This window comes from Oncorhynchus keta, chromosome 6 (assembly GCF_023373465.1).
Source record: "Oncorhynchus keta strain PuntledgeMale-10-30-2019 chromosome 6, Oket_V2, whole genome shotgun sequence".
Classification (NCBI taxonomy): Eukaryota; Metazoa; Chordata; class Actinopteri; order Salmoniformes; family Salmonidae; genus Oncorhynchus; species Oncorhynchus keta.
The window spans coordinates 36,590,462-36,604,328 of record NC_068426.1 but is presented as its reverse complement, the minus strand read 5'-3'; the positions used below and the strand labels follow the sequence as shown (position 1 = coordinate 36,604,328).

General features: G+C 42.6%; 1 protein-coding gene across 3 annotated transcripts; it reads left to right on the top strand.

The window, feature by feature from the left end:
* Nucleotides 1-3,172: 3,172 nt before the first annotated feature.
* Nucleotides 3,173-13,783, top strand: LOC118385463 (angiogenic factor with G patch and FHA domains 1-like). Of its 3 annotated transcripts, XM_035772612.2 has the most exons (16): nucleotides 3,173-3,271; nucleotides 3,358-3,419; nucleotides 6,261-6,490; nucleotides 6,611-6,710; nucleotides 6,826-7,055; nucleotides 7,269-7,403; nucleotides 7,480-7,680; nucleotides 8,549-8,963; nucleotides 9,150-9,261; nucleotides 9,870-9,921; nucleotides 11,703-11,804; nucleotides 11,876-12,047; nucleotides 12,217-12,296; nucleotides 12,590-12,771; nucleotides 12,883-12,982; nucleotides 13,198-13,783. In XM_035772612.2, the coding sequence occupies exons 3-16, from the start codon at nucleotides 6,269-6,271 to the stop codon at nucleotides 13,411-13,413; spliced, it is 2,319 nt and encodes a 772-aa protein (XP_035628505.1). In that variant the 5' UTR covers nucleotides 3,173-3,271; nucleotides 3,358-3,419; nucleotides 6,261-6,268; the 3' UTR covers nucleotides 13,414-13,783. The 3 variants fall into 3 exon arrangements, with proteins under 3 accessions (XP_035628505.1, XP_035628503.1, XP_035628504.1); XM_035772610.2 differs by having other exon boundaries at nucleotides 3,209-3,419; XM_035772611.2 differs by having other exon boundaries at nucleotides 3,210-3,419; nucleotides 12,644-12,771.
* Nucleotides 13,784-13,867: the final 84 nt, after the last annotated feature.

The window sequence follows — 13,867 nt, the reverse complement described above, 5'->3', positions numbered from 1 at the left end:
ACACCATTGTAAATACAACCCATATTTAGGTTTATTTATTTTCCCTTTTGTACTTTAACTATTTGCACATAATATGACATTTGCAGTGTCTTTATTCTTTTGGAACTTTTGTGAGTGTAATGTTTACATGTTTTTATTGTTTATTACACTTTTGTTTATTATCTAGTTCACTTGCTTTGGCAATGTTAACATATGTTTCCCCATGCAAATAAAGCCCTTAAATTGAAGCGGGAGGCAGAGAGAGGCCCATGTGGTATGTACTGTACCTGTCTGTATCTTGGATCCCCTTGAATGTTCAGCAGCACAGTGAGGTCACGGATACGCATGGAATGCAAATACCTATTTTCATTATTTTATATTTAACCGTGATTTAACTAGGCAAGTCAGTTAAGAACAAATTCCTATTTACAATGGCGGCCTACCTCGGCCAAACCAGGACACCGCTGGGCCAATTGTATGCAGCCCTATGGGACTCCCAATCACGGCAGGATGTGATACAGCCTGGATTCGAACGAGGGACTGTAGTGACACCTCTTGCACTGAGATGCAGTGCCTTAGACCACTGCGCCACTCAGGAGCCCCAATTAAGGGAGTTGGGAGTGCATTAAATCTTAAAGGCTCGTGCATTACATAAATCACTCATCACACTTCCTGTGTGTGTGTGTATGTGCACACGTACCTGCACTGGGCTCCCGGGCCCTCTATGCTTCCTCCATTATCTATGCCTGTAAAATGAGTCAACTAATTAAGCCTGTATTTCCAGCCAATTAGTAGACGGCTGACATCCTCCTCTCAGTGAGTAACAGGAAGTCACATCCCTCTTCAGCACTCCCCTGTAACTCCCTTTTACATTACAATCTCTCTATTCATTTGCATGTGTGCAGTGGCGGTTCTAGCTTGTACGGCTCCCTTGGCGAACCCCCCAGCAAACAAAAAAAGCACCATTCCGCACAAACTGTCATTTTTATTCAGACATTTGGAACAACACAAATAAATAATAATAACATTTAAAACTATATAACTATAAATATATATACAATAATGAAGAGTCATGAATATAAAAAAAGAAGTACCAAAGAAAAATAGAAACAAATTGTAGTATATAAATACAATTATTACACTATTACCCTATTGCTAACAAAAACACACACAAATACAACTAAATTGCACAAATCCTATATCACACAAATAGAATAACACACTTATACAGAAGAGAAGCTGATTCTCACATTATTGCACTTGCATTACTAATTGCATTAGTATGTGCGCTATTTGATAGATTCCCCCACTCCCGGGCTAGCTCACAAACTCAAGGCGCACACTCCGACAAGGTGACCCACAGTCCCACACGGTGACATGATATCATCACTCCCGGGCTAGCTCACAAACTCAGGGCGCTCACTCCGACAAGGTTAACTGACCCACAGTCCCACACGGTGACATGATATCATTGACGTGACGAGCAAATCAGCGACAGAAAACTGATCGTGCAAATGTCACCATTCGGAATATATTAGATTGATTTATTCATTTGTGCGGGAGCCCCATGCCGCCCCCCGGCAAGATGGCGCTCTGGGCGGCTGCCCATGTCGCTCCCGGCAAGATGCCGCCCTGGGCGGCTGCCCATGTCGCCTATGCCTAAATCCGCCACTGCGTGTGTGTGAGACTCTGTGACTCTTCATTAGGACCCTGGCTGCTGCTGCTGCTGCCACTACTTGGTCTATTAACAAGGAGAGAGTGTCCCTGTTAATGGAGTTTCTCACCTGTTTTTCATTTGTGTGATTTGTTGAAGTAGTTTGACTTCACCATGGAGACAACATTTAACAGTTGTCTTTCTTCATTCAAAAGCTGGAAAACAAAGCTTGGCACATAATTTGATCATAACCTGAAACATCAATACTTGTGATGACCCCTGCTGGTTTGTGTGTGGAAGTATTTATTAAACGTACATTGAGTGCAGTGAGTATTTACATTTCTCCAGTCTAAATCAAATGAAGTCAAATCAAATCTAATGTTATTGGTCACATACACATGGTTAGCAGATGTTAATGCGAGTGTAGCGAAATGCTTGTGCTTCTAGTTCCGACCGTGCAGTAATATCTAACATGTCATCTAACAATTTCACAACAACTACCTCATATACACAAGTGTAAAGGAATGAATAAGAATATGTACATAAAAATATGGAAGAACGATGGCCGAACGGCATAGGCAAGATGCAGTGGATGGTATAGAGTAGAGTATATACATATGAGATGAGTAATGTAGGGTATGTAAACAAAGTGGCATAGTTTAAAGTGGCTAGTGATACATTTATTACATCCAATTTAGAATTATTCAAGTGGTTAGAGATTTGAGTCAGTATGTTGGCAGCAGCCACTCAATGTTAGTGATGGCTGTTTAACAGTCTGATGGCCTTGAGATAGAAGCTGTTTTTCAGTCTCTCGGTCCCAGCTTTGATGCACCTGTACTGACCTCGTCTTCTGGATGATAGCGGGGTGAACAGGCAGTGGCTCGGGTGGTTGTTGTCCTTGATTATCTTTTTGGCCTTCCTGTCACATCGGATGGTGTAGGTGTCCTGGAGGGCAGGTAGTTTGCCCCCGGTGATGCGTTGTGCAGACCTCACTACCCTCTGGAGAGCCTTACGTTTGTGGGCGGAGCAGTTGCGTACCAGGTGGTGATACAGCCCGACAGGATGCTCTCGATTGTGCATCTGTAAAAGTTTGAGTGTTTTTGGTGACAAGCCGAATTTCTTCAGCCTCCTGAGGTTGAAGATGCGCTGCTGCGCCTTGTTCACCAGGCTGTCTGTGTGAGCGGACCATTTCAGTTCGTCCGTGATGTGTACACCGAGGAACTTAAAACTTCTCCACTACTACTACTACTCCACCTTCTCCACTACTGTCCCGTCGATGTGGATTGGGGGCTGCTCCCTCTGCTGTTTCCTGAAGTCCACGATCATCTTCTTTGTTTTGTTGACATTGAGTGTGAGGTCTAACAGAACGTTTTGGAAGTCGATGTGAATGATAATCGATAGTATCAGTTTTATTTGATTTTTTTTTATAGCACAAACCTCTGAGATAGCTGTGTATTTTTATTCAACCAGAGATAATCAGTTATTTCCAAATATGTAGCCTATTCTCATTCCAAACCACAGGTGGCGCCCTCTGCCAACGGTGTGATGTTGTACCGTAGAAGAAGAAAGTGACGTAATACGTATAAAAAATAGAGGCGATGGTCGAAGTGGATTGTAAACACATCAACTGTACCAATTGTAACTCTCTTTATTATCAACAAAACATGTGGTCGGATGTGTCAGCAATGCAGGGTGGTTACAAGATGTTTATGTTCAACTTTCAGGTTGATATTCTCGGCGGAGAGAAAGGAGGGCGAGCGTCCAAGCGAGGCATACAAACGAATCGGTAAGACCATACAGCTAACTAGGCAGTTTAACCTTATCAATGAATGAAGGCGCAAACACTCATTTCATCTATACTCTAACGGTTATCCACTCAGTTCGGCCTTGGACATTTGACGAAATATATACAATTAACATCAATATACAATTACAAACTATTAATTAAACAGGCTTTTTAAAATGCATACGTATATTCATTACGGAAACCGTTTAACGTTTAAGAACCAAACGGAAGCAAACGTTGTAAACGAAACGGGAAGGGACCTACCTGAGTTTGTCAAATAGAATATAAACACTTTTTTGCGTTTCCGTTTAGAGTAACGTTAAACCGTTTCAAAACATGTTGCAACAATCGGTGTAATGATTAGCGTAAACATACATATTATAGTAAACCTACTTCCATTTAAATAAAAAAAAATACAAATATCCCTAACAGTTTTTTTTATTCTAAGCCAATCTCATGTTTTATTATTAAATGATTGACTAGTGGCCAATTTCAAAGTTGCAAAAAAAACGTTAAGGCGACCATTGGATTGACACATTTTCCAGATATGTGTTTGTACTTTCTCAGATAATTTGACATAAAATATGATTACTTAAGAGATTAATGTGCTGGTATGTGCACATGATAGCATATTTAATGTGTATTATTTGCTATTTACAAATACAAATAATGTACGCTGTCAGTTGTGCCTGCATGTCACATTCACACAGTAGCAACCTGACTTGGTGAACTACAAGATAATAGATTTTGGCCATTCACATTAATTGAATGCATTTTTGCCTCGTTTTACTGTGAAATGAACCTTGCATTGTTAAACATAGATGCCATTTTTGTCAATACAGAATGTAAATTACAATAAATACATATTGTTCAAGATGATCATTTACTAACGTTGCATAATATTGTAGTCTATAGTGTATATTTATACACCAAACCATTGGTTTCCAAATATTTAATGAGTAGGCTTTGCCAGTCATTGTTTTTCACCATAGATCACTGTTGTTCCAATTAAACCCAGTCGGCTCCCATTAAGCCCACGTGGCATTGAAACACTTGGAGATGATGTGTTGATATCCCGAATATTCAATGAACATAAATATACTTAACAAAAATATAAACACAACATGCAACAATTTCAACAGTTTTACCGAGGTACAGTTCATATAAGGAAATCAATTTAATGTATAGATTTCACATGACGAGGCAGGGGCACAGACATGGGTGGGCCTGGGAGGGTATAGGCCCACCCACTGGGGAGCCAGGCCCAGCCAATTAGAATTTGTTTTTGTTTTTTTCACACAAGGGCTTTGTTTACAAACAGAAATACGCCTCAGTTTCATCAGCTGGTCCAGGTGGCTAATCTCAGACAATCCCACAGGTGAAGAAGCCAGATCTGGAGGTCCTGGGCTGGCGTGGTTACACATGGTCTGTGGTTGTGAGGCCAGTTGGATGTACTGCCAAATAAATTAACATTAAATTCTCTAGCAACAGCTCTGGTGGACATTCCTGCAGTCAGCATGCCAATTGCACACTCCCTCAACTTGAGACATCTGTGGCCAATGTTCTCTGGTTTTTTTTGTGTTCAATGTAAACCTACATTCCATGAGACTTTTGAAAAAAAACATGCAGGGGTTGACATTATAAATTCAGCTCATGAAACAAGGGATCAACACTTTACATGTTGCGTTTATATTTTTGTTCAGTATAAATGTTTTTTTACTCAGATTTGTTGATTTAAAACTACAGTTATGCAGCTAGCCATGGTGCCTTTACCAAGATTAGAAACAATTAGAAACTTCTCTACACTTTTCACAAAGTTTTGAGTGCACAGGTAGTCATTGATGCAGAGAGAGAAGACTACGACCAGGGTTGAGGGATATTCGGGATAGAAGACCTACAAGTGGTCGAAAGAAAAAGCAATCAAATGAGGAACAAGAAGATGACTATTGGGCGACCACTCATGTACTTTTGGGTGGGGGCATTGTCATATTGTTGTCCTTCCAGGTGATTTAAATTTTTTTGGTCCACCACATTTACATTTTGTAATGCACAGTAGAGGGGGAGATTTGAAACTGTCTTCAGATGGGCTTAAGGAAGACAAGTTGGGACTCATTAACAAGAATAGCAGTACAGCAAATGAAATTCAGCTTTCAGCTAATTTATTGAACGTTGTGTGTGTTATGAGCTTTGCTTCTTATCGACAGAGGGCCAGTGTGGGTGCAGGGTTGTCTTCTAACCAAGCAATAGCACACCTGATTCAACTAATAATTTCTTGATTGAAGCCTATGATAAATTCATTAGTTGAATCGGGTGTGTATTGGTTGGCAAGAACAAGTCTAAGTTCATATTTGAACCCCCCAGTTATTACATGCTACTTTCATGATGAATAGTATGGATCAGTGTATTTTTAATAACTTTAGTGGTGATTGATATAATTCAAATGGATTGTTTTAGAGGTGGGTTTATTTGGAACCCCCGCTGGGCTTAAAGGATACACTCTGTACCCATTAAGCCCAGTCTGGACTTTTCACTTGTTTTATCAAATATTTAAACATCTTATTAAAAAAATATATTTTTTTAAGTAAAGTCATAAAAATTCACGAGAGATTAATCTTTAATTTGTCTCCACTTCTCTTACAAAAATTAGGGCACTATATTATAGAAATGTCTAAACTTAGATTTTGTTTGGCTTCTAGGTAAACTTAACCTGTGTGTCTGTGTGTGGCGCTGACACCGAACGCATGCGTACATGGTTTTGCGCATGGTCAGGTCAATTCGAATGACTTTTTTTTTTTTTTTTCCAACATTCACTTTACATGTGGCCCTGTGTGTCGATTCCAGCTGGGAGTATGGCGACAAATGGAGAGGAGGCGAGTGGAGGAGAGGATGGGTCGGAGTCCGAGGTGGCTGAGCTTCGCCAGAAAGTAGAGTCGCTACAGAAGCAACTGAGAAACTGCAGAAAAGAACTGACCACATTACAGAAGCAACTGACCACATTACAGAAACAACTGAGCAAGTCTGAGCGGCTTCAGAAGAACACAGAAGGCTACAATGAAGACTTGAGGAAACAGGTCGGCGAGCTGCTAAGAACAATCTAGCCATCATTGAACAAGTCTCTGAAATGCACAAATAAACGAATTTACAAGTGACGCTTATGTTTTTTTTTTCTTTGCCGTGAATCGATACAATAGGTCGACAGGCTGAGTACAGAGATTCATGAACGGAAGACTAAGACGAACCGGAAAGCTGAAGCTGAGACACAGACAGCAGAATATACCTGGTCAGAAACTGGTGAGCGACGTTTGAATGGTTGTAAAATGAACACATTATTATTTCCCAGGATTTAGTTTTTTGTTGCTCCGTTCACATATACAGATACGTTGACCCTTGTCTGTGTGCTTTTCAGATTATTACAACTACTACTATGGAGGAGGCTACTACCGCGGTGATGGTGTGGCAACAGACACCGAGGGGATTGTGATAGCAGAGGGGCAGGAAGCCACGGATGCCTCACAGATGACAGCTGCAGAATCAACCAATGACCCCGCTACATATATGATTACAGATACAATGACGGCCACAGAGACGGTTACAGAGGTGTCTGTGGGGGGTGGTGTTACTGCTGCTCAACCAGAGGTGAGTTTAGATACTGTCTCTCCACTCATTCTGTTCTGACCGAGGACATTGAGGTCTCTTGTCGAACCAAAAATAATCTTTATTTAAACAGCTCATTTCCCTAATACAGGACCACAATATATTTGGTGGGGCAGAAGAAATAAAGGTTTTAAGTTGATGATAGTGCAAAAACGAGTTGGGAACTTTACTTTCTTTTACTTGTGTTTGTTCCAGCAAGAGGTGGATGCAGGCTCTATAGCTGACATGCTGAGAGCCACTGCTGAGCAGGCCATGACACAGACTGGCTTTGTGTTTGATGAGACCACCGGGATGTACTACGACCACAGCACTGGCTTCTACTACGACTCGGTACTAAACCACACACGCCATTACTATGCCATTATGTAACAGTCTTTTTAATTGCGTCACTCTCTCCGTCACCTAGGCCAGTCAGTTGTACTATGATAACAACACGGGGATGTACTACTACTACGATGCAGAGAGTGGCAAGTACCAGTTCCACTCCAGGATAGAGGTCCCTACTGTACAGCCTGTCTCCGAGACCAGCCAGGAGAAAAGGAGCCTGGACAAGAAGGGCAGGAAGTGGAAGAAAGTTCCAGAGAGAGCCTCTCGTCAGGAGGATAAGGTGGGTGACTATACTGGAGATGAAGCGCTACAGGAGAATTACAGCAAATTCTGGATTTCTGTTCCTTTGAAATAATGATTACGAAGGGTTAATTGTTTTAACTAGCTACATATTTCTCATTGTTGTGTACAACTGACCTGTTATCCCTATTGTTTTTGAACTGTGCTCAGTGGCTGACCTGAGAAGTTTAGTGATTGTAATGGACTTCTTTAAGATACATTTCAACTCTGATCTATTTGGTCTCAGTTTTTTATTTTTGCAGGAGTGGTTGTAGAATTTATTTCTGCAGCTACAGCCTTGGTTATTTATCCTGCAGAGTCTACTACATTTTCGTCAGGTACAGAGTTGGCTATTGCTCGCTGCCGTTTAGTTGACTGAATGCTATTCCTCTGGTCGTGGGTAGAAGACGTGATTCACTCACTGACTAACATGGACGATTTCCTATTTCTGGAACTCATTTTCTCGATACACTTTTTACACTCCTCACATTAAACTGTTCTTTTCCAGCAGAAAGACCCCATGCAGACGTGACGTATAGCTCCACCGCTCTAGTGCAACGAAAGGGCATGTTTCAGAGCTCAGGGATATGGCTGCTTGGTCTGGTCAAGAGGATGCTTTTGAGGATCCCTCTCATTGTGTTGCAGCTTGAGTCAATGAATTGACTGTGAAGGCAGTATCGGCCTACTGTCTTTGAAAATGGAGACCCATATATCTAAAAATGATCCCTAAGCAATGCAGGGAGGTTCCGATGCGGAGCCCACTGTCCAAATTCCTAGAAAGCCTCTTGTGTCCCGTATCCACCAATTTAGTTCTCTGGAGATGCTTCAGGTGAATCCTCCCTTCTGATTGTTTGCGTGTCTGCTCACAGGGCCTTGTAAAGGAGCTCGAGTTTGAGGAGTGGATTGAGCGGCGAATCCCCAAGAGGGAAGTGGCCTCGCGCAGGCAGAGGGGGCGGTCTGTCACTCCAGACACTCCTCCACAGAAGAAAAGCTCTTCAAAGACTCGCCGGGCGAAGAGCGCCGAACACTCGCTGAAGAGGAAGAAGAGGAATGACTGGTCGCGCTCTGATGCGAGCAGCTCAAGGAGGAAGAAGGCTAAGTCGGACAGACGGGGAAGCAAGGAGAAGGCAGCTGTGTCAGGGCGTGATGGCTTGCGTGGGAACAGCGAGCCTGAGGAGGGGGAGATCACCGAGTCGGAGGGAGAATGGAAGTCTACATCCTCCTCCTCTTCCCCCCCTCGTCCCACCAAATACAGCTCAGAGTCAGAGATGGAGAGTCAGGAAGGTGAGACACCGTTTAGGGTTATTCAGTCTGTCAACTTTTTCTCACTGTATAGCTTTCACTTTGTGTTAAACGTCTAACACCACCTGATATTTGTTCATCCGTCTTCCTCAATGTTTCCTGTAGTTAAAACCTTGCTCAGTATAATTGTCATGGGTATGTGATATTGTGTGCACGTTCTGTCCCTAGTTGCTGAGGAGGTGTGGCCGCCCTGTGTGAGGGTGACAGTGGTCAGATCTCCTGTGTTACAGACAGGAACACTCTTCATCATCACAGCTGACTCTCCAGCCACCATTGGCAGGTCAGTACAGCAATACAGTCTCTGGGAGATTATCAATTGGGAAAAGTCTGTCCTCTCCTCAACTCCTCTGTCTTCTCTCCTCCGTGACACAGAAACTGTTAAGTGGTTGAGGAGAGTGTCAATTCGTTAGTAGGCGAACGAAGGAGTCTGATCCGCTCCTCCATTACCTACTTTGACCGAGGATCGTGTTTTTTTTTTTTTTTAAATGGGTGTTCTCTCGAGGGAGAAAAGTTTTTTTTTAAAACACGTTTAAAAACGATATGCCACTTATCCTTTCATCCAAGAGTTGTTATCACTTTTACACATTTAGTTTGAGATTCCACCACTGTAAACGTCATTTGCCTGATGACCCGCGAGTGGAGAAGGAGTTTGTCCTCCGCTCCTCGGTTACCTTTGACCTTTTTCAAAAAGAGGCGAGGGCGGAGAAGAGGCAAACAAACCTAGTTGGGATTCTCCCAATTATTTTGATTGAATAGGCCTATGAGTGGTCAGTTCCTCAATTTCATCACAAGGGGGAGATGAGAGCTCAGATCAACACTTCTGACACTGAAGTTGAAACGACCTGTGGCATTTTGAATGACTGTTTTAACATAATTCTATATTTTCAGGGAAAAGGATATGAACCATGCCATCAGATTATCTGAAATGGGAGTCAGTAAGGTAAGGTATGGCAACCTATTTCATTGATTTGTTTGATTCTGCTACATGCATTACAGGAAATTAGCAGGGCTTCAAATTAGATGTGAATGGTATTGGTTGGGTTCTATATACAGTACCAGTCAAAGGTTTGGACCCCTGCTCATTCCAGGGTTTTTCTACATTGTAGAAAAGTAGAGAAGATATCAAAACTTTGAAATAACACATAGGGAATCATGTAGTAACCAGAAAAGTGTTAAACAAATCTAAATATATTTTATATTTGAGATTCTTCAAAGTAGCCACCCTTTGCACACTCTTGGCATTCTCTCAACCAGCTTCATGAGGAATGCTTTTCAGACAGTCTTGAAAGAGTTCCCACATGCTGAGCACTTGTTGGCTGCTTTTCCTTCACTCTGCAGTCCAACTCAACCCAAAGGGATTTTTTTTAAATGTATTTAATTGAACCTTTATTTAACTAGGCACGTCAGTTAAGAACAAATTCTTATTTTACAATGACAGCCTACCCAGGCCAAACCCTCCCCTAACCCGGATGACCCTGGGCCAATTGTGCGCCACCCTAGGGGACTCCAGATCACAGCCGGTTGGGATACAGCTTGGGTTCAAACCAGGATCTATGGTGACACCACTAGCACTGAGATGCAGTGCCTTAGATCGCTGTGCAACCTGATTGTGGAGGTCAGGTCATCTGATACAGCACTCCATCACTCTCCTTGGTCAAATAGCCCTTACGCAGCCTAGAGGTATGTTTTGGGTCATTGTCCTGTTGAAAAATAAATGTTAGTCCCACTAAGCGCAAACCAGATGGGATGCCATATCGCTGCAGAATGTTGTGGTAGCCATGCTGGTTAAGTGTGCCTTGAATTCTAAATAAGTCACCAACCGTTTCACCAGCAAAGCACCATCGCACCTCCTCCTCCATGCTTCACAGTGGGAACCAAGCATGCGGAGATCATCCGTTCACCTACCAAAAATCTCAAATTTGGATTATCAGACCAAAGGACAGATTTCCACCGGTCTAATGTCCATTGTTCATGTTTCTTTGCACATGCAAATTGTATCCTTTAGTAGTGGTTTCTTTGCAGCAATTTGACCATGAATGCCTGATTCACAGTCTCCCCTGAACAGTTGATGTTGATGTGTCTGTTACTTGAACTCTGAAGCATTTATTTGGGCTGTAATCTGAGGTTACAGGTAACTCTAATGAATTTATCCTCTGCTGCAGAGGTGACTCTGGGTCTTCCTTTCCTGTGGTGGTCCTGATGAGAGCCAGTTTCATCGTAGCGCTTGATGGTTTTTGCGACTATGCTTGAAGAAACTCTCAAAGTTCTTGAAAAGTTCTGGATTGACTGACCGTCATGTCTTAAAGTAATGATGGACTGTCATTTCGCTTTGCTTATTTGAGCTGTTATTGCCATAATATGGACTTGGTCTTTTCCCTTCCTTCTCACAACACAACTGATTGGCTCAAACGTGTTGAGAAGGAAAGGGATTCCACAAATTAACTTTTTAACAAGGCACACCTGTTAATTGAAATGCATTCCAGGTGACTACCTCATCAAGTGGGTTGAGAGAATGCCAAGAGTGTGCAAAGCTGTCAGGGCAAAGGGTGGCCACTTTGAATTATTATTTTTTTTAACACTTTTTTTTTTGGATTCCATGTGTCATTTCATTGTTTTGATGTCTTCGCTATTATTCTACAATGTAGAAAAGAGTAAAAATAAAGAAAATCCTGGAATGAGTAGGTGTCAACTTATTTTTTTTATTGTTATGTTTAATCCCAGTTTCATGCAGAGGTGTACTTTGACCAGGACCAACAGTGCTACATGCTAGTGGACCAGGGAAGCCAGAATGGAACTGTCCTCAATGGCAACCGAATCCTTCAGGTGGGTCAGACACACACACACACATTGGTTGGAAAGTGAGGTAGTAACAGTATTGTTTTCACTGCCCTCAGCCCAAAGCTAAGTGTGACCCTTGCCCTCTGACCCATGGGGATGAAGTGAAGATGGGAGAGACTGTTCTGTCCTTCCACATCCACTCTGGTACAGACACCTGTGATGGCTGTGAACCTGGACAGGTCATGGCTCACCTCGGCAAACACCAGAGAAACCAGCCGGAACAGACAGGTGCAGAACACAGCTGATGAATTTGTGTAAATAAATGTGTTCCATCCATCTCTGTATAAGCCTGATGCGGTGCTCACACACCTAGCTACCCATGTCCCACACTGCATGATTATTAGTGTAACTAATGCTACAGCCCAGTTTATAACTTTCCGGGTGTGTCATTCCTCAGGTCCAGCTCCAACCAAAGAGGACAAGGAGCTGCTCAGACAGAAAGAACTGAAACAGATGAAGGTCAAATATGGCCTGAAGGTAAGTGACTTGTTCATCCACTACAACTTCGTCTGTTGTCCCCTTCTGCTGTTATGTTAATCAGTGATGAGTGATTCCCATTGGTAAATCCTTTGTTGAAAATGTCCTTGCCAATCAGATCCTGCCCTGTCTTCTCTGTGTATACAATACAAAGATGTTATCTGACAGAGGTTTTCGTCCAATTAAACGGTTCTGTTTTTGCTCGTCTCACATCTTGTTGACATGCGCGTTGCAAGAGACTGAGCAGTCCCATAGCTTATGAACCTTCTTTCCTTGTCACTAACAGCAGTTAGGTGTGTGTGTGTGTGTGTGTGTGTGTGTGTGTGTCTCTCCCTCTGTCCCAACAGAGCACTGAGTATGAGGAGACCAAAGCCCTGAGGAACCCCAGGTATGTTGACAGGGCCGAGTCTCGTCGTCAGACTGTGGGCAGCGAGGGAGCCTTCCAACGTGACGACGCACCCGCCTCCGTTCACATGTACGTGGTAATCTGATTGGTTCAGTTGATGACTAGTGTGTGTAAGTAGAAAGACCGGGATGTAGTGACTCTGAGTCGTTGCAATGTGCCCCTGTTTCCCTCTTGGTACAGTGAGATCAGTGAAGTCAACAAGGGAAGGAAGATGCTGGAGAAGATGGGCTGGAAGAAAGGAGAAGGCCTGGGCAAAGATGGAGCTGGAATGAAAGACCCGGTAATCTTAACCTTTTCCCTTTCTATTAGGATTTTCCTGTTTTCAGAGATGGGATTTTCCCTATTTTAACTAGGAATTCATAAATGGCTATATTTAAATTGACCAAACCTCAGACTAATATCCTCCACTTCATTTGTCTGGTTTCATCCCAGTTCTTTCCTACTTTGCTCACACATCTGATCAGATTTTTCCCCACTATTCCGGTTTTCCCATAGATCCAGCTGAAGATCCGGAAGTCCCAGTCAGGTCTTGGGGCGGGAGCTGCTGTGTCGGTGGACGAGGCTGGGTCTCTGAGCAAGAACAAGACCCAGAGGAACTGGGAGAAGGCCAGAGAGAGGTTTAATGACACCTGCCAGCCAGATACACCCACAGTCAAGAAGGAGCAGGGCCTGGTAACCAAACCTTGGGTTAAAGGAGAAGTGACTGAATGACACCCTAGGCCAATGTTTCTCAACAGTTCTAGTCTGTATCTCAGAAAGGCTGGTCACACAATCCACCATGGAGAAGTGAGTAGTTGACTGGACACAGATACACAGGGTGACCTAGTTCCAATATATTTACTGACTGAATCCACTTCTTGGAATGAGAATGGTGCTGGTACTCACTTAGATGTTATTCCAATTTGCACTAAAGTGGGATATCTCTTATGTTTCTAGTCCCTTCAGAATTGGGTATTGTATTTTAAATTGTAAAGAATTAACATGCTAAAGAACCTCCTTGTAAAGCAACTGTTAGATTTGCCTGCGGAATCTATCAACTGTACAATCATGCCTAATAAATGTTGCTTTGATTTTGTCTGCAGTACAAGAGATGTCATTGTTGTAGGCCTGTATTTTACTTGAATACGTTAGTTACATGTACATGCACTTTTCCATGGCCATAACA

Bases quoted from the DNA above. Each gene is read 5' to 3' on its own strand.
- LOC118385463 (XM_035772610.2), top strand. From the start codon at position 3,308: ATGTGTCAGCAATGCAGGGTGGTTACAAGATGTTTATGTTCAACTTTC. The intron at 12,048-12,216 runs GTGCAGAACACA...GTCATTCCTCAG, and splicing joins AAACCAGCCGGAACAGACAG to GTCCAGCTCCAACCAAAGAG. The intron at 12,772-12,882 runs GTACGTGGTAAT...CTCTTGGTACAG, and splicing joins GCACCCGCCTCCGTTCACAT to TGAGATCAGTGAAGTCAACA.